The 25434-nt window shown below is 42.4% G+C and overlaps 1 protein-coding gene across 1 annotated transcript in view; it reads right to left on the reverse strand.

The window, feature by feature from the left end:
* Positions 1 to 25434, reverse strand: part of kndc1 (kinase non-catalytic C-lobe domain containing 1) — a 46849-nt gene continuing 21415 nt past the window's right edge. Inside the window, exons 15-31 of the mRNA XM_084561342.1 lie at positions 24531 to 25216; positions 22996 to 23134; positions 19754 to 20019; positions 16784 to 17139; positions 15934 to 16027; positions 15750 to 15847; positions 15456 to 15640; positions 13836 to 13946; positions 13537 to 13684; positions 12938 to 13096; positions 11582 to 11788; positions 11397 to 11479; positions 10155 to 10311; positions 8172 to 8294; positions 7719 to 7778; positions 5689 to 5846; positions 1 to 2541 (exon numbers count right to left, since the gene is read on the reverse strand). Of these exons, the coding sequence (XP_084417468.1) occupies positions 2313 to 2541; positions 5689 to 5846; positions 7719 to 7778; positions 8172 to 8294; positions 10155 to 10311; positions 11397 to 11479; positions 11582 to 11788; positions 12938 to 13096; positions 13537 to 13684; positions 13836 to 13946; positions 15456 to 15640; positions 15750 to 15847; positions 15934 to 16027; positions 16784 to 17139; positions 19754 to 20019; positions 22996 to 23134; positions 24531 to 25216 (3259 nt within the window). The 3' untranslated portion in view covers positions 1 to 2312. The remainder of the gene's footprint in view (positions 2542 to 5688; positions 5847 to 7718; positions 7779 to 8171; positions 8295 to 10154; positions 10312 to 11396; positions 11480 to 11581; positions 11789 to 12937; positions 13097 to 13536; positions 13685 to 13835; positions 13947 to 15455; positions 15641 to 15749; positions 15848 to 15933; positions 16028 to 16783; positions 17140 to 19753; positions 20020 to 22995; positions 23135 to 24530; positions 25217 to 25434) is intronic.

Genomic DNA, 25434 nt, shown 5'->3' on the forward strand with positions numbered 1-25434 from the left:
GCTTATAAAATCTCATTTATTTAGCTAAATTAAGCAAATCTTCATAGCACGTCACATTTCATCTCGGCGGTGAGTTTCACAGCGGAAAACCGCGGAGGAGAGAGAAAGAGAGAGAGAGAGATTGAGAGAGAGAGAGATTGAGAGCGGGCAGGAAAATAGAAAAATAGACAGTGACTGAACGTCGTTCCTCAAATAACATTTTGCACACTGACACCTCATTATGTTCTATCATTTGCTCTGTAATGGTACGGTTTGGTCATGACACAGTAGCCTTGTCTTTCGCCCTTCACCACACACTACTGATAACAAATGCAATTATTACCCGTTGTGCTGTTTAAATGAAATTAATTTATCAATCTAGCTATGTAATTCTCATTTCAACTCCTAACTGGTAAACTAATAAGAATTAAAAAAAAATGAATGGTGCGTGTTAAGCAAAATATACGATCGATAGATGGTTCGGTAAATTGAATCCAGCAGCGTTGCAATATTTAGCCTTGTTTTCTACAAGTTAAACACAATTCAGCTGCATCAGACTGACTTCATTTAAAAGCTCGACATGGATGAGTTAAGCTGCTAGGAGGCCCCCCGTTCACCTCCAGGCCTTCCCCTTTCTTTCATACATACTGTCTCTCTGTCAGGTTTGCTGAGAGGTGGTAGAATATAATTTCAGGAATGTGCTGTGCAAAAATCTGACAGTCATGCCCGCTTCACACGGCGATGGTTCAGCTGGGCAGGGGTGAGAACGGGGCCAGAGATTGATTTTTCCTTTAAGCTGTCTTTCTACTTTGCAGAACTATATCTGGCATCTTGTTTCAGCCACTTGTGCCTCCCTCCTCTCCACAGCCCTGTTTCCAACATAGGAACCTTTCCAGGGGGCCGCATTTCCATAACCTTGACCTGCATTTGCAATGACATAGCCAGGTCCTAAAGTAGGCGCTAAATTCTATTCTTGAAAAACCACAAAGTCCCTGCTCGTCTGGCTGTAATTTCTAAATGTTCATGGACACTTCTGAATAGTTGCCTAAACTGGCATTTTATAAGTACAACCTCTACAAACCCAGAATTGTAGAAACACGGTTGCTGTTGAGCTGTGGCCAAGTATAATCATAATCCAGAAGAGACTGGTATGACTAATCAACCAATGAAGATATCCAGGCATTGTTGAGCATCAATGAAGAGGATGAAATTCAGAGAAAATTGAGCCAAAACTAAATTTAGCCAACCTGAAGAGCTTGTCTCCGTTTAAAACCTGGAAGCGAGGAAATATATTTTTCATAATCCCTCAAGTGCTTCACGAGCAATTTACACTTAAAAGTGTGTTGGCAGCTTCTTTGAATCCAGTATCCAGCCACGCTGGCGCCGCTGCGCTGCTATGCTCAGACACAGCTGTGTGCTTTGCGCTAAATGCTAATGTCAGCATGCTAACATGCTCACAATGACACTGCAGATTCACCATGTACAGTGTTTAGTGTGTTTGCATGCTAAAATTTGCACTAAACGCAAAGTTTTGAAGGAGCCGGGCCACACACGCCGAAGTGTTCACTTGACCTCAGTAAATCAAGAGCTAACAGATCACTACGACCATCCAAGTGGGATGGACTGTTTGACGTGAGACCTCTGCACATCCATGCAGTAGAAGTTCCCACGTGGAAAAGTCGGAAGGTTATCGAACTCATTCTTTAGGAAAAAACAAATGTTTGCACAAAACTGCTTTGGCAATGAACTCACTAGTTCTTGAGATATTTTCAGTCTGGACTGACAGACAAACTGTCACCTCTATTTCCAGCATGGCTACAAATGTAAGAGTCCCTCTCAAAACATACGCTACTGTGCTTTATTGGTGCCAGTCCCAAACAATACTGATTGATTAGCCACACTGCTACATAGTGAACCCAGTCGTTCGGGAGCCCGTGGGGGTTTCAGGACATGATGCAGTTGCCTACTCCACCATGGTGGTAATACAGCTTAAATACTGGACATTCATTCTACAGTGATGTAATGTTTAGTCCAGAAATTATTATAAGTAAGTCTTAACAGTTAAATTACAGACTTATGTTACAAATGCTGCCTGTATGAGCTCAGTAAAGAATCAATCACTGCAAATTACAAATATCCCCCAGTACTCATTAAAAATACTTTTTTTCTTTTGTTTTAGTTGTGGGATCAACAGCAGAACCTGATTATAAAGAGTGTGAGTGTCCAGTCCACAAGGCTCTGCCGCCAAGACTACACAGGAATCTGCAGGCGCTGGTTTAGGACATGGGGCGTCGACCTGGTGTCGTCGCTGAGAAAAGTGACTGAGGCAGGTCTCACTGGAAGGTGGCCTTGACCCTCCTCAGCGTGTCCTGGATCCTCCGCGTTTGTCGCTCGCTCGACTGCTGGAAGTTGGCGTCGTTGTCGGCGGCCAAGAGGTGAATGTCGGAGGCGGAGAGGCGGGCGATGCGGCGCCGAAGGTAGGCCTGCAGGTCCCGGTCCGGGCTGTAAGGGTACGCGACCTCCTGGAAGGCGTGGACCTGGCTCACAACCTTTGCTATGCTCCTAGGACCAGTGATGGATGGAGGAGGATGGATGGAACAAGAAACGGAGACACAGAGGAAAAAAAACAACAGTGACGACATGAGAAGAATATACGGTATACCTAAATGTATATTATACCTGTTTTTGTTCTTAGCAACATCATGAGCTTCGTCTGTGACCTGATTTAGAAAGAGACGGGACAGCCCCGCGCTCCACGGCAACCAGCTGTGCCTCTGCCTCTCTCCGCTAGATCTCCTGACCCCAGCATCTGGCTACACCCAGTCACCTCTCAGCATCTGGCCTGAAACCTCTTTTCCAATCAAACCCCATCCCACAGGCGCCATCTGGTGCAACGCTGGAACCCCTACCGACAACCCAAATTCAACAGCTGTGCCGTCGCCGTCCAGCCGCCACTTGTTGTGACCTCAGCATCTGGTCAGCCATGCTGGAGCGGAGGGGAAGGACGCTGGGAAAAAAAAAAAAGGGCCGACTTCGCCATAGACGGATGCACGGGATGCGGGGAGCGAGCTTAATTTTCACTTAATGACACTTACCGTTCATATTCTGTCTCGCTACGGGGATAGGTACAGGGCCAATTTCACTGGCTGGATCCGTAGTTAACCAGCATCAATCCTTTACCAAAGTGAAATTAGTGCAAATTCCAGCACGGGATAAATTATAATGGTAATGATGGGAGGAAATGAGAAGATTGAGCACTTCCCTTCTGGCTTTTTTTTTATTTTACCTCTCCACTTTATGAGCACTCAAGAGCTCTGCAGAGATATTTTTGCACCTGAAGCACAATTGTCAATATTTCATGCTGCATGGCTGCACATCTGCTGTCTGTCACCACTCTGTGACAACATTTTAGGAAATTCTGGATAAGTCTTACATCGTATTAATCGAACAAACATTCGTATGTAAATGGGTTGCTTCCGGGCAGTTTTACAGACTATATTGCTTGCTATTATGAACTACACCTCACAGCAGCTTGGAGCTAGACTATTAGTCAGTAGTCACGTTGACTAGTCAGAATGTGTTAGTTACGTTTTTCTAATATCTGTAAATATAAGGACAACAGGCTTTAAATATACAGTATGTTGTTTTATTCCGCACTACTGTGACAAGGAAATTTCCCATATGTGGGATCAATAACGATGTCTTATGTCTTATGTCTTGAGGATGAGAAGGTTTTCAGCCACACCTTTACCTCACTTATTTGACTTATTTTCATGCGGTCAAATGTCTGAGTGAGGTTCTGTGATGGACATAAAGCTTAAGCAAAAGTTCAGTAAATAAGATCTGTTCACGTATTCTGTCTCTATCCCTTTACAGCTAATTGTTTTAGCTTTTTTAAAAAATTTTTTACCACAGTTTCGTTCTCTTCATTACACCCACTTTCCAAAAGTCTCAATTTCAACATATCTGTTCTTGTTTAATGATCCATTTCAACCTGTTCTAAGTCCCCGCAGGCCATGCACAGACCCTAGTGCCGTGGCCTGACGTGCACCTTCCACAGAAGTTTCCGTTTTAGTATTTCAGGCTGCTTCTCCATCTCTGCAATTTTCAAACTGATTGCTTTGGATCAATAAAGGTGGAACACGCCGAGGAAAGGTTAACTGAGGAGGCTCGGAGATACAAACATCTGTGCAACTCGTCTTCTGTGAAATTTCTGCAAAACAAAGCGTTGTGTTTTTATTTGAGCTCGTGTTTTTCTTACAGAGCGAGCCAGACTGACGAGCACACAAGTGCAAATGGCTCACACCGGCGCAGACTACGTACGTAGGTCCCGCAGTACCTTAAATGAGCCTTAAGTCCCCAGTCTTTAAATACATTGCAATTCTGCCACTCTATCTGTCATGCAGCCCTCTTCCTCCTCATCTCCTCTCCATCCTAACTGTCCAGGAGATATCATCTGACATCTATCTCTACCACCACCACCACCAGTGTCTACACTCCAGATGGTCCCGTTCATGTCTACTGCCTTCATCTGGGACTCGCTATGATTTTACATCTCATCAGTGTCAAACCCTCAAAACATTTATTCTCTCCAGCTCTTGCTACTTCTTTAAGTTTCCCTTCCACATGATCTCTCCTTGATTGAAATGAATTCCATATTACGTAACTGTCGCGGAAACTGAAGTCGTCAGCTTCCTTCAGTACAGAGATAGATTCTGGTGAGAAGCACAGAGACTGGATGCATTCACTACGGTTACTAAGGGTTAATTAAGTCCTCTTATCTTGTCTACGCTGACAGTTGTGGGACATGCATGGAAGCCATCACGCGATTCAAGCGTACCCTTTTCTGTAGGTTACCACAGAGCTACGCTTATCTCAAAAGAGAATACCAAGGATGTATGTGACAAGCTGATTCACCCACATTTTATATTAACAGTAACTGAAATTCACTTCCAAACGGCTATGTGGCTTTTTCTTATTGGTACGTCACCGTGGGGGTTTGACCTTCACCGTGCAGGATGATGCATGTGCAGAGCTGACACTAGAAGGCAGCTTTCCCATTCATCCGATGGCAGCCGGAAAGTTTTCCTGTGCTCACTGGAAAATCTCAGTTTACCCACAAGCTAGACCTGTGACACCTCAAACTTGGAAGCCAGTAAAGGTGGAGCGTACAGCTTAGACGAGTTTGATATAGGTACTTGAAACTGTGAATGTTTCTGTGAAGCAGGAGAACCTCGTGTCCCGCAGTTAAACATTTGAAATGAATAAAAAAATCTTCCTGTATTAGCAGTATCTTCATTTGTCAGTGAGCTTTTTTATAAATGTTCAATTTATTTGTTGAGCTTTCTTTGCATATTGGACTAATTGTTATTCAACAGAGTGTTTCTACCTTAAATCTAGTCTGCAGAGGATCTTTGTAAATGAACAGCAACAGATTAATGTTCCATATTTTACAATTATTGGTCATTATGTTAATAATAGATTTATCTGGAACAATCTGAGATGGCATGGTAATCGTTTGGGAGGATGGCTGATTTGGATTTGATGGATTAAAAGTTGTATAAGCACTTGCTTTAGTTCGTGCAAGATTGCAGAGACCTTTCAGACGCACACAAGGAAATGCTGAGTTGCATTCACATCATTAATTGTGTCCTGATCTGCATGAACTGATCAGGACTACCGTGGCTATCAGCTAGGACCAAAGCGTACCTGAGTTTGTTCCACTTGTAAGCCCCCGTGGTGAGCGTGAAGGCGCCGATCTCCAGCTGCTGGACGTGCATGGCCAGGATGTGCGCCGACGGCAGAGTGGGTCTCTTCCTCGTGTGCTCTCCCCCCATGAGACACAGGTCATCGCTCTTCAGAAACACCTGAGGAGGGAGTCGTTTGCCCAAACGGTGAGTAAATGAGTTCTTGCTGGAACAGGAAATTTAAGAATTTTTCCATTTAAGCCACAGGTGCAGTGATAAGCATGCCCAGTGCAGCGGTGTAATGAAATTGAAAGGCTCTGAGGACTTTTAACAAATTCAGCCTTTTTACATTCAAAGCCAATAGAGTATACCATTTCTCTTACAGCTAAATAAGGTTATGCCTTGTTATATATGATTCAGGAAGTATTAAAACATCTTGATACCGTCCCACACTCAGACCCCACAAAGAATTCAAGCAGAACCATCTTTGAAGGCCTGAGTAAGTCCCCTTGCATTGTTTCCACGCAGGCGAGCACCCACAATAAAAAACCTTCTCATTTACAAATGTCTAAATCAAAATAAGAGTACATGGTTGACAACAACTTGCATGTAGATGTAGGATCGTAATAAATAACAAAGAGAAATACATTCAATCACCTCCAACACTGGAAGGAAAATTAAAATTCGGGAACTACTGCTACTGTGGCCGTGTGGTCTTGGATATGAGGGACAAACTAAACGCTCCCTCAAATTATGAACACCAGAGCATGAAAATGCAATCCGTACTGGTCACGTGGACTGTACAACTTCAAAACCACGGTTCAGTTTCTTCACTAAGATTCTGTGGGATTGGGAAGGTCGGGATGCCTAACAGAGGGGGAGATCATCTCAAGAAACTGTCCCAGAGAGAAAGGTTTTGGATGGAATTAATGATGACTTCAGTTTAAGATGTGGCAGTCGGTAGCCTTGTTGAAATGTACAAACTGTGACTCTCATTCGGTGTGATTAGTATTTGTAACGCAGGAGTCGTAGGATTTAGAAAGTGATTGTTCTCCTTATGATTGGGTATAACCTTCTGCTGTGCATTAACTCTGCCCTTTTATATATACAACTGAACTGAACCTGTATACCTCTAATGCTTGGTTTATAGTTCTGCGTCAGACCCTACTGAGACGCTAGCGCCGTAGCCTGACGTGCACCTCGTCAGAAATGTAACTACGCCCCGTGGCGACGCAGACCGCAAGAGCTGTGATTGGTCCGCTTGGTAGTATTTCCGGCTGCTTCTCCATGCCTGCATTTTTCGACTAGATTGTTTTGGATAAATAGCGATGTAACACATAGAGGAAAGGTTAACTGAGGAGGTTCGGAGATACAAACATTTGTATGACTCGTCTTCTGAGAAATTTTGGCGAAAGTTCCAGTCGCCACTGTTGAAAGTGAAGCAGGAACGTGGAAAGAAAAATGAACCAGATCGGCAAAAAAGACACAGCGCATGCTAGCGGTTGGGTGGTGTTTTTACAGAGCGAGCCAGACTGACGCGTGCACAGGTAGGCTACGTGCATAGGCTAACTAACCGTTTACCTCCCGCAGAAGTATAAACTGCGTTTAACGGTCTGAGGAAGACCCTGTGCCGAAAAGCCTGAGCCTGTTTTGTGATGTGAGCCGAACAAACAAGTGAAATGTGAGTATTTTGTCCTGGATTTCAACGCTTGAGACGTGCCGCCATTTTATGTTTCATTTCATGTTTTGGAATGCACTTTTGGTCTAGCACGCCATTGAAGCGTGCCAGCTAAGCAGGAAAGTTGGTAAGTGAAGGATGCTGCTTAAAGCACCGGGTTCTTTTAAGGTTAACTTTCAGAAGTAGAGCCAGCTGTAAGCTCTCAGCACACGGGCAAGATGCTCGAAGCTGTTTTTCTATTGATTTGTTTGCCCTGCAGCCCAGTTTCACAACATGTGGCCGTCCAAGCCCTCACTTACAAACACCATCCGCGTGTGCTTTCTCAAACACACACACACACACACACACACACACACACACACACAGAGACACACCTGCACAGCTCGCAGCTCCTCCAGGATCTCGCACACCTTGGAAGCCAGATGTTTCCAAGCCTGTTGGCAGAAGAGGAGGTAGCTTTATTTAGCATTTCTAAAATGACGGCAAATTATACAGCAGCTTCAGTGCAATAGTAACGTCGATGAATATAACCTGCCTTCAGAAGAAAATATGGAAATTTCTTTCATTTTCTAAACACTGGTGTCTTTTAATTGTGAAGTTTTTTTTTTTTTAATTACTCCTTTTCGCGGGCCACATTCTTCCTCCCCGCGTTCGCTCTTTCTCCATCTTATTTGAATTCATTAATGTTAATTTCTCTTTTGTGAAACTAATTAAGCACCATCCAAGTTCTATCGCGGCTGAAGAAAACATTTAGCTCGGGGGCTCCATGACTTATTGCACAAACTTAGAAACCGTGTGAGGAGGGATTTGACGGTACGCGGCCTTACTGGTAATTGCCTGACAATCACGTTCTCCAGACCTCCGAGGACCTGCATGGCTGTGGCGAAGTTCCTCGATTCGTAGCAGTGCTTCCCTATCCACAGATACTTTGTCAGCAGAGCGACTTGTGTCTGCAAGAGAGGAGAGCATGGAGTGAAAATGCAAAACAAAGCAAAATCGAGTGGCTCTTGTCGGTGGTGTGCCACAGCTGGCTGCATAATGAAGTGCGTGCACTGGAAAAACAAGATAAAAAAGTGTGTTGTCTTTAATATCTGCAGTGCTTGTGCAATTTCCCAGTTTTAAGTAGTTAATCCATTCAAATTCAAGGTAGCCTTTGAAATAATTCGAAAAACTATACTTTATATGAGTCATCCAGATCAGGATGAAGAGAGGATATCGTATAAACCGTGCGTCTTAAAGGGACTTCAATTAATCAACAAATGAATGAATTACATTTCTTTTCATTATACGGTAAAATTTAATTCCTCCCTCACGAAGGACACGAGACAAAACAAGATGAATAACCTAAAAGTAAAGTAAATGGACCTCAATAGATAAGTGAGAAAAACGGTGATTAAAACAGCAAAAAGCAGCAGCATGGTGTAAAATGTGAAATAAAAAAAAAAAGAAGCAGCATGACGGCAAATGTCAAATTAAGAGCAGCGGCGTGATTAAACAGCACCAGATGTGGTGGAGTGCTTTTAGTGCATGTCCTTGTTTGCGCGTGCTGCATAAGTTTCAGTCCTAATGTGGCTGTGTGCGCGTGCTCAGCGTGGCCTTAAGAGCTAAGCTGCAAACCGGCAGGTGCGAGAAATCGTGAAAGGCATCCTGAAATGTTTGCATTTGCATCTGATGCATGATGAATTAGAGGCGCCGATTAAGCCGAAGGAGCGCTGAAGGAGTCTGGAAAGGAGATCTGAAATCAGCGGAATCCAGAAAATCTGTCGGCAGTCGAAACACACTGACAGCAGTTGAGCCGTCACGGAAAGAGTAAGAAGTGAAAGCAGTGGAAATGTCGCTCAAAAAGTGAGGGGTGAAAGTGCTCGAAATGTCAGCAGGGATGTAAACAGTGAAAGAAATTCAATTTTAAACGGAGCTAAATGCACAAAAGACAGTTTAAGTGTACACCGATCAGGCATAACATTATGACCTCCTTCCTAATATTGTGTAGGTCTCCCTTGTGCCTCCAAAACAGTTGTGACTCATCAGAGAATGGACATGGTCCTTCTGAGGGTGTCCTGTGGTGTCTGACAACAGCATGTTGTTAGTGGGGGCCTTTGAGGGGAGGGGCCTCTGTGGATCATCCCACAGATACTTGATCAGTTTGGGATCCAGTGAATTTGGAGGCCAGGTCAACACCTTGTGCTGTTCTTCATGTTTTTTTTTAGTTGTTCCTAAAGCGTTTTTGTGTGTGTGTCTGTGTCAGGCTGCATCCTGCTGGGGATGGCTGCTGCCATCAAGGAGTGTCATTGCTATGGGGTGAGGGTGCCTGGTCTGGTCTAGGTGGGTGCCACATGTCTAAGTAACATCCACATGAATGACTGCCAGGTCCAAGATGGTCAATGTTACTTACTTCTCCTCAGTGGTCATAATGTTATGCTTGATCAGTGTATAACTGTATTGTCAACTCTCCTGCCAGTAGGAAAAATACCAAAAATTGAAGAAATGTCCTAAATAAGCAAATAAATACAACAATAATGGCAGTAATAATTCATTTTTGATGTATTTTATTGCCTTCCTCAGTTTTTCTAAAGCCTAAATGGCAGCCTATGCACCCATTTAATAAAGAATAGTTTCAACCCTGTGCGCTCTTGTTCCTGACACTCTATAAACCCTTCAACCATGACACCAGAGATGAAACAGCTAGAACATATGGGGGAAGTCTGTGAGAGTCCACGTCCAAAGAGAAATCAAAGCGCACGCTGTGACAGTAATGGCTGCCTCCTCTCCCGACCGACCTTGTTACTTTCATGAGTTATGTCTCCCCTCACCTTGACAGAGTCACAGATGACTATCTCAGCAGAGATCCAGTTAGCGACACTGTCAGCGTACGCGAGCGGCCGCTGAAGGCAGCCGCCGCCATCCGACAGCGCCGCCTCACGTACGCCGCTGCTGCTCTCTGCTGGCGGGACGAGCTGCGACACGTTCCTGGTGAGGGGGAGAAAAAGAGAGATCTAGGTAAATGTCTACTGGGAAACTATCACTGACGTAATGACACTACAGATTAACAAAAGATTTAGATTCACGAAACAATTCAACGGTTGCAAAGTTTACAGGTTTTGCAGAGCTTTGGGTTTGGGACAGTTTCGGACATCGTCTAGGTTTCAGGGAAATTGTGATTTTTAGCTGTTTTTGTTTAACTTTGTTTGATAGACGTGCCATTTGTAGCTTGACCAAACTCTACAAGAAAACATACACACTGTAAAAGAAAAAAAAAGAAACATTTTCTCACAATTAATGTGGTTCATTCTAGTTCATGCATAGCAGGCAATCCTATATAATTTTAACATAAACTATTTAAATCTTTAATTTTGTTATTTCTATTGTTAAATTAGGTTTAGAGTTACAGTAGCTTATGTTAATACAAATGTATTAAAAAATATCGCTTTACTTTCCTTTCAAGGGCAAATAAAGTAAAATAACTGAATTGGCTTATGAATAAATATCGTCAGCATAATGCTAAGGCTGAATCTGTGAAATTAAAACTGCATGAATTCCAAAGGGGGATTTATTCTCGAGGTTTATATCATTTTTCCTTCGTCTAATAACTTCAGCAGGCCTAATGTCTGGTCCAGGAGCTGTTCCAACAGCCTTCGCAGGATGAGATACAATATGTGTCTATATTCCCGTGGGCGAATCAGTTATTCTAAGACGTTCACATTTACTGGAATGTATAATAAATCATATAAAACTTTGATTTGAGGAGGGGCAAAGACGGACTGTAATACGGGAAGTGGACTGTGCATACAGATTGGCGAAAAAAGTCGAAAAATCAGTGGAGAGACTTAGAAATAATCTTAGCAGTGCTTCGGCAACAGTCACAGGGGGTCACTGGATGCTTGAGGAAGCAATTATATGCTCCACCAAAAAAATCATTCCAATAGGCTGCCAGACATTTGTGATCTATGCCAAGGAGCACTGAATATATTTTAAATTGCTCATCTAGGAACAAAACCACAGTAATGACACCTTTGTCTTTTCTGTTATGCCTACATGCATGGCATTATACTCACTTGTTTTGGGTCAGGACTTTGTCTCTTACTCCTTGCATTCTGGAGTTGAGGAAATGAACCGGATGACATCCTTGGAATATTTCCTGGAATCCACAGTTAAAATCATGAGTTGACAGTTCTTTCCTGTGCATTTGTGGAGACATGGCTCCCTCTAGTGGTTCGAAGAGGTAACAACAACAACGCACCTGTTGCAGGAGGGTGAGCTGCTGTGCTATGTGCTGGGCGCTGTATTCATTCTGGCTGAAGGGGAGCCGCTCCTCACTGTGCAGGCAAACGCCGGAGAGGTCGTCCATCAGGGAGCCGTAGCAGGGTGCGGGCAGGGCTGCAGCAATGGAGAAGGCCTTCTCTTTGGACACGGAGCCAGAGGGCTCCACCACGCGTGAAATCCTCCACTGGAACCGTCGGAAAGAGACAGCCTAATGAGATGTTGTTTCTCAACAGTAAATACACTGAATGTAATAAGAGCGTAACAGATTTTTGTTTAAAAACTGTAAGACCAAGTTTACATATACAGAAGCTGTATGATTGTCCAGACTCACATAATACTATACATAGTATGTAGTGAAAACTTTGAAGGAATTTAATAACAGTTTTGCAGAAAAGACACTACAGTGAAGCAAATGTTTGACCTTTTGGATTTAACATGTCATCCTTTTATCATTTTATCCCATAAGATGTCTTTTTTCTTAATTCTTTAAACTTTTAAGTGATCGCTGATCAATCAAATGGTGAAATCAAATGGAAGAAAAACAACAGTAGAACTCAGGGCTATATTTAATAGTGAAAGTAAGAGCGTTTCCACATGTACAATGAAAAGAGAACTCAAAGGATTGGGACTGAACAGCTGTGTAGCCTTAAGAAAACCACTAATCAGTGAGGCTAACCGGGAAAAAAAAGGCTTCAGTTTGCTGGGGAGCATAAAGATTGGACTCTGGAGCAATGGAAGAAGGTCATGTGGTCTGATGAGTCCAGATTTACCCTGTTCCAGAGTGATGGGGGCATCAGGGTAAGAAGAGAGACAGATGAAGTGATGCTCCCATCATGCCTAGTGCCTACTGTACAAGCCTGTGGGGGCAGTGCTATGATCTGGGGTTGCTGCAGTTGCTCAGGTCTAGGTTCAGCAACATTATGTTCCCAAAGAATGAGGTCAGCTGACTACCTGAATATACTGAATGACCAGGTTATTCCATCAATGGATTTTTTTCTTCCCTGATGTTCACGGGCATATTCCAAGATGACAATGTCAGGATTCATGGGGCTCAGATTAAGAAAGAGTGGTTCAGGGAGCATGAGAGTCACAGTGACCTTTTATATTTGAACCTTTAAATCCTTTTTGAGTCTAAGTGGATGCTTGTGGCAAATTCGAAGAAATGCCCTAAAGGTGTTTCTGGAATACTGTTCTCATCAGGATGGGCTGTAGAGACGGCTGACCCGTAAACTTAACGCCAGAGGCATATTCTGCATCTTCGCATGCAGATATTTGTTTATAGAGATCGAGTTGGAACTAAACAGGACTCAACGTGAATAAATCAAATGCTGACCTTTCTGCCAAGATCCTCAGTAGATGAATGCAAACACATTGAGTCGTCATCTATATCAAAGCAGATTAGGCTTCCTAGGACTTGACTTGTATTGGAGACACTGTGGAGGCTGTGGAGACCTGCGAGAAGGGCCTCTCCTTGGCTGTCTACTGGAATCACCTGTGGGAAAAATGAAATGAGTAAACTGCAGAATGGATCTGACCACTCTTCATATTCAGTGCTTTTATCAGGAGGAGACTTGAAATTTATTAGGAGCATAGACTGTATAAAGATGGGTGGTGGAACAGCTCCTCAAAAGTGAAAACAAAGCAAGGAGAGCTCCCCCTGGTGGCTAGCTGCAATATAGGTCATAAGTTCCACCCGCTCCATGTTAGTGGATGGGACTAAAACTAAAACACTAAAATACACGTAAAATAATTTTATTTCAAGGATGGTTTCACTCATGCAAACTAAAGTCTAAACCTGCAAGATCTCTGGGAAAATAGCGTCAGTTTGCAAGGAAGTGGCGAATTGTCCATATTTATGTACAGTCTCTTCAAGAACAAAATTCTGAGAGTATTTCTTGTAAAGTTCACATCAGAATGTACATGTGTGGCTACCTCAGTATTAAGGAAGTTTTCTAACATATCCATGAGACTGGAGTTTGGTGTGAAGTCCACAGATTTACAGTCCGTTATCCAGAAATGGAGCAGGTCCAAACTGCGATGGAAGATCCTTTGACCGTCGCCTGTCATTTCCGGACCTTCCCTGGCAGGAAAAACAAACATCATTCTTCAAACCTACTGTATGTTCTATTGTGCATCATGTTGTGTCGTTTATCGCTGAGGTTGGAGAGCATACTGCACTGCGCTAAGCAGTTTCTTTGTGCTGTAACAAGCTACTACTGGATATACAGTACCTTGCTGCACTGATGAATTTATCCATTATGAACTGCAGCAGCTGCTCAGGAGTGCTGAAGAAACGGTACGTATACAAGAACTGCTGGATGTAGCCCTCCACAGCAGCATTTCTGTGAAGAAATAGCGACGGCAACACTGAAAGACATTCAGAAACCGACATGGTTTAATATCTCAGTGTAGTAAAAATGATAAATAGCCCCTCTGCTGACAATAAAGGAACACGATAACACATGAAAGCACGTGATTAATAGAGCATAATATGTTATTTCCAAAGAGTGAGCAGCAACTTGAATCAATTCCTCCTGGGGGGGACCCTTCAAGCACCATCAAACACGATGGCGTCATACGTATGGATCTTCTCCAACTTTGTTGTGCACAGAACAGTTTCAAAAATATTTCCAGGGGGTGGATCCAGCTGAGGTTCCCAGAATTACTTTAAAGGCTCCTTTCAGTGTGAAGGAGTAGTCACACCGGAACTAAATTCTCCAAAATCACAACATTGTTAGTGGTGGGCCTCATGTGAGCTTCAAGACAAATGGAAATTCATGAAGATCCCCTATGTTTCGATGAATCGGCGGCTTACTAATAAAAATAAGAAGTTGTGAAAGCAGGCAACGTCTGGGGACTTAAACTGAAAACAAGCCTTTGACAGTCCCCCCAGAAGTAAAGGCAGCTTCAGCTTGAGGCAGCAGAAGGGTGAAAGTTTTTAAAATAAATTTTTGGATCAGAGCCTTGTTTCCTTAATTGTTGATGCTGTTTCCCATGGCAACGGATACAAGGCAAACACATAAATGCCAGACTTTAGAGCCGCAAAGCATATTCAGCCGTAACCATCAATGTGGCTGAAATTAAAAGAGCGAGAGAGAGAGTGTGTGGGTGAGGAAGAGAAGCAAATAAAAAGTAAATAACAAAATGAAGGTGTAGAAGATTGCGGTTTACCCAGCGACAATGTGTTTGCTGTACATGCACCGATAAACTCTAGCAAAGGTTTGCAGAGAGTCTAAATCACAGCGAGGGGGAAGTCTTAACACACTCAAATGCCCTAATGGTTACAGCAGAGAATAAAGATTGTTGGTTTGGACCTGTAGCGCGACGAATTAGCAATAGAACATATGGAATAACCCAAAGCTGTCCCTTTAACTGTGTATTAACACGATTACGAGTGTGCAGCCGTGCTAGCAGCGCCGTGCGAGTGTGTACTTAGGGATAATGGTGCTTTGAATTAAATGCTGACACATGCATGCTGACTGGCCCTGTTGCATTATTATAAGTGCTAATTACATCTGAGCACAAAAGAAAACACAAATTCATTTGCTGGAGTCTAGGGAACACCACAGTCTTTATGATTCACGCTCTGAAGGTCAACCATACATCCGTTTGCCAAGGAATGGTTGAGATATTTGAGCTATGCTTTGAGCCTTATTTTAGGAAACAAAAAGTGAACATTTAAGATTCTCTTTTTTTTTTGTAACTGGCGAAGGGCCAGTCCTTAGTTGGACACATCAAAAGCAGCAGGGAGTGTAAATAATTCATCGCAAACCTCGTATCACAGGGACTGCCCAACTTTATCAGCATTCATACCGAAAACGCGGCTTGAAATTTCAGTGCTCATGTGGTACCTGGCATAGAGGTAAGCCATGAGGCCCAGAGGAGATCCAGCCTGAAGAGTGGTCTTCCCTTTGCTGGTACCAAAGCTCAGAATAGACGAGTCTTCGGAAGAGTGAAGATCCAAAGCGTCAGGTCCGCTGACAGCCAAAGAGGGCAGTAATGAAACCTCCAAACCCCACTGGTCCACACTCAAAATCTACAAAAAAAAAAAAAGAAAAAAGGAGATAGAGATTATATCAAAGGCTAGAGGAACTACATTGTTAGGGAATGCACAGGAAAAAAGAAGTGTTGTGAACCGTCAGTACCTCAAGGTATTTCTTCACACAATCCAAGAAGACCACCTTGGATCTGAGCTCTTCGAGCTGGGACTTGAGTTTGGAGACCATCAGTTTGCTCTCAGTGCCTTTGGGAGAAAAGACGCGGACAATGTTTTGTGGGTCATACTGCAGGTAAAGACTGTATTTTTCACATGTAAAATGAGCACCAGACCTTTGTTTTTCCTCTCCTGTTGAATCAGCTTTTGGTAGAAATTTCTTGTTTTCTTTAGATTCCTTGTTTCAATCACCAGCTGCTGCTGCAGTTCCTGTTCAAAGGAAACGGCACAGAATGACACAAAGGCCCTAAAATTGCACCACATGCTTCCAGTGAAAGAAGCCATCGGGTGTTTCCAGTGTGTACGGGGCTCTCTCCCTCCCTTTTCTTCGCCGTGGCAACGGCACACAGCAGCTCTTTTGAAGTGAACTGAGAGAAAAGTCGCAGCAGCACGGCTCTTAAGGTGTGTTATTAGCTCTAACACGGACCCGTCTGAGGCGGCGGTGGTGCCATCAAAGTGTGCAAACACAAAGGCTATTCATTAATATTCTTTTGCGAATGATAATAGCTTCCTCTGCCAAGGGCTAAGTTCAACATATTAATATTCAGATCCAGTTTGGAGAGAATAATACGCCAATTATCTTAAAGTCCCCCACATGTTCTCGTTCTATTTACCCCAAAGCCCGACCGTGGCCCACTTCATTACAGATATGAGAATAATTGTTGCACTTATTCAAAAATCCTGACCAGGTTAAGGCCTGAATGGAAGTGAGCTGAAAAAAATAGTGAATTAAACGCAGTCAATTTGTGGTTCATAAAGTCGAGACAATGCAAAGTTTGAAAACGAAGTTTGTTATTTCTATTTTGCTCACCTATAAAAAATTCAACATGCATGACGTAAACAAGGCGTACTCTTCCAAGTGGTATATAAAAATGAATGAATAAATCATGCGGCCTGCTGTTTGTTCAAACACATGGTTAAGGTCAAACCTGACTCACTGTGAGTAGTTTTCACGCATTCACCCACCTGTGCCTTCACATCCAGACAAGGCGAACCTGTGTGCTGTCCCAGATTCACTGCATACTGAATGATCTCCGGACTAAAACAATCTTCTCCGAGGAAGGCTAAGGCCCAGCCCGGGCTGAAACTGAGCCCCGGACCCTCTGCTCTAGACCCGGGGGAGAGCAGTCGCTCCGACGCCAGGGAATCACTATCCTCCATGTCCTCTGAGCAGTCCGGGCTCATCTGCTCGTCGTGGGCTCCCATCAGCCCTTCCTCTCTGCCCGACAGAAACTCAGGTTCAGAGGGGCTTTCATCGCTGCCCCCAGCTGAATGATCTCCTCCCTCCATGACCCCCGAGTCCGTACTGTCAGCGCTCACACCTAGAATGGTAAACAGAGGCGGGAGTGGGAGGAATTGCAGAGAAGGGACGGAGAGACGGGAGACTGGGTCACATGGAGAGCAAAAACACAAACTGGATTTGTGAAGAAAACACACAGAGGGAGACTCAAGGGTGCTGCTGGGGGTATTTGTTGCTAACCCTGTCATTGCTGCACAATGCGTCCATTGTGTAAGGCATGAGCTTAAAGGCAAACCAAACTCATCTCCTTTGCATCCTGTATGAGCCTGTTTGTCAAGATCCCAAGTCTAGCATATTTTAATAGCACAGCGCATGCAAATATGTGTGCGTGAATGTAAATGGCCGCAAATGTGTTTCAGAAGAGAGGAAAAAAAAAAAAAAAACCTCTGCGGGGTTTGCTAGCATGCCTTGGACTCTTATGAATGTGCTGCAGACTTAAGAACAACATCCAACAGTCAGTCATGGCCCTTGTGACTTCAGTCAGCAGCCAAACACAGAGCGATATAACAAAACACCAGAGACAGCAACTCTGAAACTATATATTTGGACATATTAGTCAAATACAAATGTTCTAAGTAAATCATTTCAGGTGTATTTGAGAAGGGAAAAAGAAAATGCAAAATATTCCCTGTACTGCATTACTGATGTCATCATTTAGTGAGACTGATAACAATATAACAGGAGACACTGCTGCTGCTGTGGTATATCTGAGCTGTAAAATGTAAATAAGTGATGCACAAGTAAAATAGCATAACAATGCACCACTATGCACTTCAGCGGATTCCTGCGTAGGGCCCACTCGTACCACCAAATCACCTCCGTGGGTGTCAGGCGCCAAGAGGTTAGCAGATAACCCTCTAATTCCTGTTAATTTGTAGGGTGGCATTTCCATGAATTTGAATATTTTTTTTTTTTCTCTCAGCCCATCCCACATCGGACTCCTCTCCTGTGGAACCAGCTCCCTGTTCAGGTTCGGGAGGCAGCAGACACTCTCTCCACTTTTAAGGTTAGGCTTTAGAGTTTCCTTTTTGATAAAGCTTATAGTTAGGGCTGGACTGAACCGCCCCTGTCCCTTAGTTATGCTGCAATAGGCCTAGGAAGCTGGGGGGACGATGCACTGAGCACATGTCCTCTACTCTCTTCTCTCTCGCACCAAGCTCCTATCCTCTAATTTCTTTTCTCTGGCACCGAGCTCTTGTCCTCTAATTTTTTATCTAATTTCTTCTCTGTTACTAGTAATGCAGTTCTGTGGTACTACTGTATAGCATGTTAACTGCTGTGTGTCTCAAACTTTATTTATATTCATTATCAAACTGTCCTGTAACATCATCAGCTATATATTGTATTTGTATCACCATTAAATTCCACATGTAGAACAGTCAGATGTATGTATCTATGACATTTTCTGTCTCTAAGTGACTGGTCTTAGGCAGATTGGTCCCTCAATGTGGGCTCGGTCCTGCTCAAGGTTTTTTCCTGCTAAAAAGAGTTTTCCTTGCCACCGTCGCCTTCATGCGTGCTCTAGAGGTTTCAGGCCAGGTTTCAGACCGGATTCTGTAAAGCGCCTTGAGACAATTTGTATTGTTACGGATGCCACATAAATAAAACTGAACCGAACTGAACAGACCCTCAAACGAATTGAAATCGGGGCAAGTTAGAGGCCATTTTCCTCGTTACCCTCCTGAAAAGAGGTCACAACCACCAACAAGGGCCTGGGTACGTAGCGCACGTCAACATCCAGATGAATGCCAGGTCCCGAGGTTTCCGAGCAGAACGCTGCCCCCGGGGCGCCACACCGCCTCTGCCAGCCTGCCTTCTTCCCATAGTGCATCCTGCTGCCTCAGGTAAACACAGAGCCAGATGGCCCGGTATATGTGCAGCGCAGACCACATGAGGTCCCCGCCTAGTGTCAAAGCGGGTGTCATCGTTACACCCGTTTACAACGATGAAGCAGAACGATCTCTATGAAAAGGGTGGATTTAAACAACACCTTCAAGGTAAATTGACTGACAGAAAGCTGTTTCACAGATGTTATCTGACATAAAGTCTCTAATCTTAAAAGATAAAGTCCAGACATCAACATGAACCACACCTTTTGTGGTGAATCTGTAATGTGTCATGATTGTAAATGTAGAAAAGGAAATAGGAATAGGAAAGGATATATAAAAAGAAAAAAGAAAATATTCTATTCACTAAATATTGGTCATTTATACCTCATTCTGTTCTGTACACACTAATTAAAATGTTGTGGCTGATAAGTGTCTCACAAATAACTAGCTACTTCAGTTTACCCTTTAAAGTTCTTGTAGCAATATTGAACATGTTAAATTTTGTGAATACCAATTCATAGTTTTTATTGCGTAAGATATAAATAATGTCGTCTTTGGATTTTACTTTAATATTAGCATTCAAACTTAGATCACATACTTCGCATGTAACCACTTGACAGTGCAGCAACAGTTGGTTCTCCTGGAGAAAGATTAACGTAAGGATATTAAAGATTGGGTAAGATATTCATCAGAGTATATATTCCGAAATTGAACTAGTTTTCTAAACCCAACCCAACACTTGTATTTCACTATGAAACATAATCTCTGACTCAACAACAAGGACATGTGTGCAAATCAGTCTCTTACCTTGACCGTTACAGTTCTGACTTTGTCCTGATCTTAGTTCAGCATCTTCGAGCACATCAGCTTCGTTTTCCTCACGACGGGACCGGGCCTCGGTCGCTTCCCAAGCATCCATGGCGACGGGACTGGACGTGTGAATGTTTCCATTCAGATCCAGACGGCCGTGCAGGCAAACTTCCCCCTTTCCTCTCCAGACTGCGGCAGCTACCAAGGGTGTGGTAAGAGCTGCCCTTTTCACAGCCTTTGATGGAGGCTCCTCATTAGAACCGCTGCATGGGGCACAGGAGAGAGAAAAACACACAGCATGCTCAAGGCTGGCGACAATTAGCTCTTTTTCAAGGAATATTGCCAATGGTAGCGCCTTATAAACTATAAAGAATAAATAAAACAGGCAATTTGGAGAAAACACACACGGTCAACAGCACAAAAGAGATGTGCAAAGATGCAGCTTTTACAAGATTTAATGTCAAAACACAGCACAATATAGACATCAAACAACATCACTCACGTCATACACTTGGAAATCACACCAATCAAGCCATAAAATTATTACAAACAGGACGTCCATGTCTGATTAAAGTCCTCCCTCGATCGCATCAGCGGGGAAAGTAGAGAAAATGACCCTAACCCAACAGCTGAGCTCTGTGAACAAGCCAACAGCTGGAGGAAAAGCGTGCTAGGCTAGACTAAAAAGATGACTGAGAGAACTGACAGCAGGCACGTCTCTCTGTTTGTCTTTAGCTTGCTCATGAATGTATGCATGTGTTCGGTCATACACTAACTAACCCACCCCCAGTCCCTCCAGGGCTAATTGTCAGCACATCAGTAACAATGTACAGTAGGAGGAGCTTTAAGCGCATCTTCAGCGTTGCCAGACAGTCTCCTCTGCACTAATAAAGCAAAGCAGTTACCATAGGGACTATTTTTAAGCTGCCGGCTGAAGTTTTACGTGTGAAGTGTGTATTGTATTAACGCTCATTTGAATGCTGGCGGCCATGGGGTTAGGGTTACAGGTGAACATGCATATGTAAGTGTGCAGTGGAGGAGAGGTCCCGTTCAGCAAGGGCCGGATCATTTTCTGCGCCTATTCTTGGGGCCCACATTTGAATAAATTAACAATGCGAATACAAGCAGTCAAATCTCACTGCGTTGCACTAGCCGTTAGCAAGGTTAATTATTCTCACACTACGCAGATAATCTTTTTTTATTACTCGGATGTGATTTAGACAGCATTTTCTCTGAAAACAGTCGCTTCTTTAAAGATTAAAAACAGTTTTAGGTACAAGTAGTCCAATAATTACACCTTTCATTTATTACGTGAATTAATTTCCACCAGAATTTTACTTATTATTTGAATATGAAAAAACAAAAAAGTGCCGCCTGCTCTATAATCTATAAATTAGAACCGTAACCATCCAATTATCTGGTGATTATTATTAATTTTTTCTCAGTTATTTGATAATAATTATCTAACTGTGAAAACAGAAAACCATTCCCATCAGTTTCTCAATCTCAATTTGCAAAAACCACAAAGCAGCCAATTAAAAATTTAATTCAAAAGATAATTACTAATAAATATGGAGCAAAACTGCACATCTTGAGCGCATAATGCATTCCCAAAAGTGGTTTAATATGATTGTTAATAACAGTTTCATTTCTATTAAATGCTATTACATGGTTTTGGTTTGTTTGAGGCTCAGTGGAACTTGACTGCCAATATTGTGCCTGATGTTACTAACTGTGGTCAGAAGGTGGCGGTGTTGCGGAGTGTAATTGTAATGCCAGTTATATTTCACCAAGTGCATCTTGGTCTTGATCGTTTTAAGGAAGTAGATGTAGTAAGACACAGGTGTCAAACATACGGCTCGCGGGCCAAAAGCGGCCAGCCAGAGGGTCTAATCTGGCCTGCAGCGAGAATTTGCAAAGTTACGTAGAAGACTGCAATTTTTTAATAAAAATAACTGCTATCCCTAATGTGTGCACTGTTTTAGTAAGAGAAGTGGACAGAACACAACACAGAGACCCAGGACTAAACAGTAGACCACAATGTGCTCAAATTGTACTTATTATTCTTACGAAATTTCATTTTTTTGAAGGATAGTTCATTAAATGTAAACATTCTCCTAATTTACTTGTTCTTCTTTGCACTAAAACAAATGGACTCATAGATTATTACGCTATTATTTTACTGGTCCGGCCCACTTTAGATCAAATTGGGCTGTATGCGGGCCCCCCAAATAAAATGAGTTTGACACCCCTGCAGTAAGAGTGATTTATAAAAAACTACTGTTGTAAGTGACACAAAAACTGTACATTCTTCGTGTTTTGTTTCTGTATAAAGCCAGAGCCCACTGCCGTATTTTATGTATTTACATGCTTTACATGCTTTGCCAAGAAACCACAGATTACAGTATAGGAGGACTTGATTGAGCTTCCTGGTCAGATTTTTTATTATAATAAATGATGCTAGAGACCCTGGTAATTGTGTGCAGTGTGACAACTCATTTCCTGGCCTAAAATCTGATAATGATATCATCGGACGCCATCTGCATAGTAAAATGCCTTTTACTACTTAACCAGATTCCAGCTAATTAAGAGTTAACATTTACTAACCAATGACCCGTTCCTCATTCACTAGTCGCGTGATTTCACTGAGACTTAATTTATTAATATTTCCTAACATGGATTCATGACATATGCTGCATTAATGCAATGAATCTTTCTTAAAGGTCCATTGTGTAGGATATAGTGCAGTCTAGTGGTGATGTTGCAGATGGCAGCCTAGTGAATGTGCCTCCTTCACCCCTACTTTTCCAAAGATTTAGGAAAACCTAAAAAAAGAAAAGACCTCTCTAGAGAATTTGTGTTTGGTTTGGAGAAGCACGTGGATGCAACATGGCAGACTCTGTTAAAAAGGACCCTATCCTTATGTTAGGATAAAGGCCTCATTCAAGGTTAATCAAACACAACTATTTGTAGTCATGAAAACATGATTATAAATCCTATATTTTATTTCTGTTTATACGCCCATCTAAATACCACAGGCTGATCCTTTAAGTGTGTTTACTCTTATTTCAAAGCATTACGGGCGTATGTCTCATAAATCAAGAGTAAACAGACACGAAGCAGAGCCTCTGGCTACACTTTGGATCGGTCCAAATATAGAAAGAAATCTGTGTTTTTTTTTTTTTACGACCTTTAATTTGTTTGAAGAAAAAGAACAGACAATAAAAAGTTCTGCTCACATTGTGGACGGGCTGTAGTTTACCAGGCAGTGCAGTATACCCAGCAAGTCGTCCTCCCAGTACAGATCACTGAACCTCTCCCTCACAACTCGGGCAAACGCATGGTGCTGGAGGTCCTTCAAAGAGAAGATGTACTCCCCTCGGAAAAGAGAAAAAAAAGTATATTTTTCAAATGAGTAGATCAACAGCTCCAGACAGGATGATGGAGAGTTACTTTGTAAGCTTTGTATTAAATGTGGCGAATCGTATTAAAGGAACATACAGTAATGATTGTTTTTTTACTGTAGTGGAATTCTGAATGACTTTTTTGTTTGCTGGAGAACCAAATGTGTGCAACGAACACGTGAACCGAATCAAAAGAACCAGAACATTATTATAAATCTTGAAGTATTAAAGGCTGAAATAGTTACCCTTTAACTATTTCAGCCTTTCGTCAGTTAGCTACTTCGGCTAACTTTTGAATCGTTTAACAGTTTATTCATTACTTTTAGCTAATTATTTAAACATTAAGTCTATTACTGGCCGATTATTTATCTATTACGTTATAAAAATGACTTCATTATGGCATTTTGGCTGCCTATTTAAATAGTTCTCTTTTAGCTAACTTTGTCAGCTGTTCATCCATTAAAGCTGTTTTTAACCTTTCGTCAATGAGCTATTTTGGCTAACTTTCTGAACTGTTAAACAGTTTACTCATTACTTTGAGTTAATTATTAATTATGTTTGAACAATTTACCCATTATGGTTACTCCATTAAAAAACTAATTTATTACTTTTCGCTGATTATTTAAATAATTCCCCTTCAGCTAACTATTTCAGCTTTTCATCAGTTAGCTACTTCAGCTAACTTTTGAGCCGTTAAACAGTTTATTTGTTACTTGCTAACTATTTATCTATTACAGTAAAAAAAATAATTCATCACTTTTGGCTGCCTATTTAAATAATTCTCTTTTAGCTAACTTTGTCAGCTGTTCATCCATTACAACTATTTTTAACGTTTCATCGGTTAGCTACTTTGGCTAACTATTGAACTGTTAAAAAGTTTATTCGTTACTGTGAGTTAATCATTTGAAAATTGATTCCATAAGTTGTTAATTGTTTGAACAATTTACATTTATTACACTGTAAAACTAATTTATTTTTGGCTGACTATTTAAATACTTCTCTTTAAGCTAATTTTGTCAACTGCTCATCCATACTATAAATGTATTGTATTACTCCGGTTATCTTTTTCAACTACCTATCCATCACTATAGCTAAACACAATTTAATCACAACTGTTTGAACTGCTCTGTTCCTTCATTTTATCTAAACTAATCCTTAGAAACAAAAGGCAATATGTGTTTTTCAAGATGCAACGACATATAGTATTCCAATTAAGGTACCGGTTTGCTACTACACAGCCTTTCCTCTGGCTTTTGGGAATCACTGCAATAAGCATACATATCAATAAAGCTGTTTTCCAGGCTTCCATTGCTGTGTGCATCAAATGAAACAATAATAAAAGGAAACCACACGTGCCTAAAGATACATACCCATGGCAATGTCCTCGTGTCCATTGTCCATGTATCCGTCAAGTGAAAACTCTCCCTTGAGCAGGTCAATCACCTCCTGTAGGGCAGGGTGGACTTTGGGGGAGATGGACTCCGAAGAAGATTGGTTCTCACCTTGTGTGCTTGGATTTCTTTGTCCACTGTGTGCCCTTGAAAAAGTATTCTTGAGGGGGCTGAAATAAGACGGTGGTGGATCATATTCCTGCGGTCCAGGCATATTCAGACAGTCAGTAAATGAACCCTCAGTGTTCTCTGGAACTGTGATCATTCCTGGCAAAGGCTTCGGGACCAGAGAGAGATTTATATCCATACCCGGGACCGTCTCGGGAGCCCTGACCAGCACAGGCACTAAAGACAAATGTCCTGTTGTGGGATCCTGTCGAAAGAGGTAATTGTTGAAAACGCCGCAACCATTGAGGTTAGTGGAAAATGGCAGAGGAGGAGAAAATTCAAGACTGGAAATATCTAGGAGAGCAGAAGGAGAGTCAACCAGCATCTTGTTGCTGGAATTTGTAGAAGATGTAGTTACGACTGTTTGACTGTCAGTCGACTCTTGTGTGTGTGGGTCAGGTTGAGTGTGTGCATCACATGAGTCTTCAGAGGGTGGGATGAAACCAAGGCCGCTTTCCTCGACGTGATCTCCGCTTTTTGTGAATCCATCCACAATCCTAAAAAATAAAGTGCACGTCTAAGATGTGCAGGATTTAATGTGGACAACAGCTTTATGGAGGGTATGTACTGGACTGTTTGTTGGCCAGGTGCCATTAGTAGTAGTAGTAGTAGTACTAATGGCACCTGGCCCAAGTTGCCAGGAACCACAACAGGCTTGCCTGACACAAAAGGCCTGTGCACAAACGATACTCCCATTTGACATATAATATTTCCA

The sequence above is a fragment of the Chelon labrosus genome (genome assembly GCF_963514085.1).
Source record: "Chelon labrosus genome assembly, chromosome: 15".
NCBI classification, from domain to species: domain Eukaryota; kingdom Metazoa; phylum Chordata; class Actinopteri; order Mugiliformes; family Mugilidae; genus Chelon; species Chelon labrosus.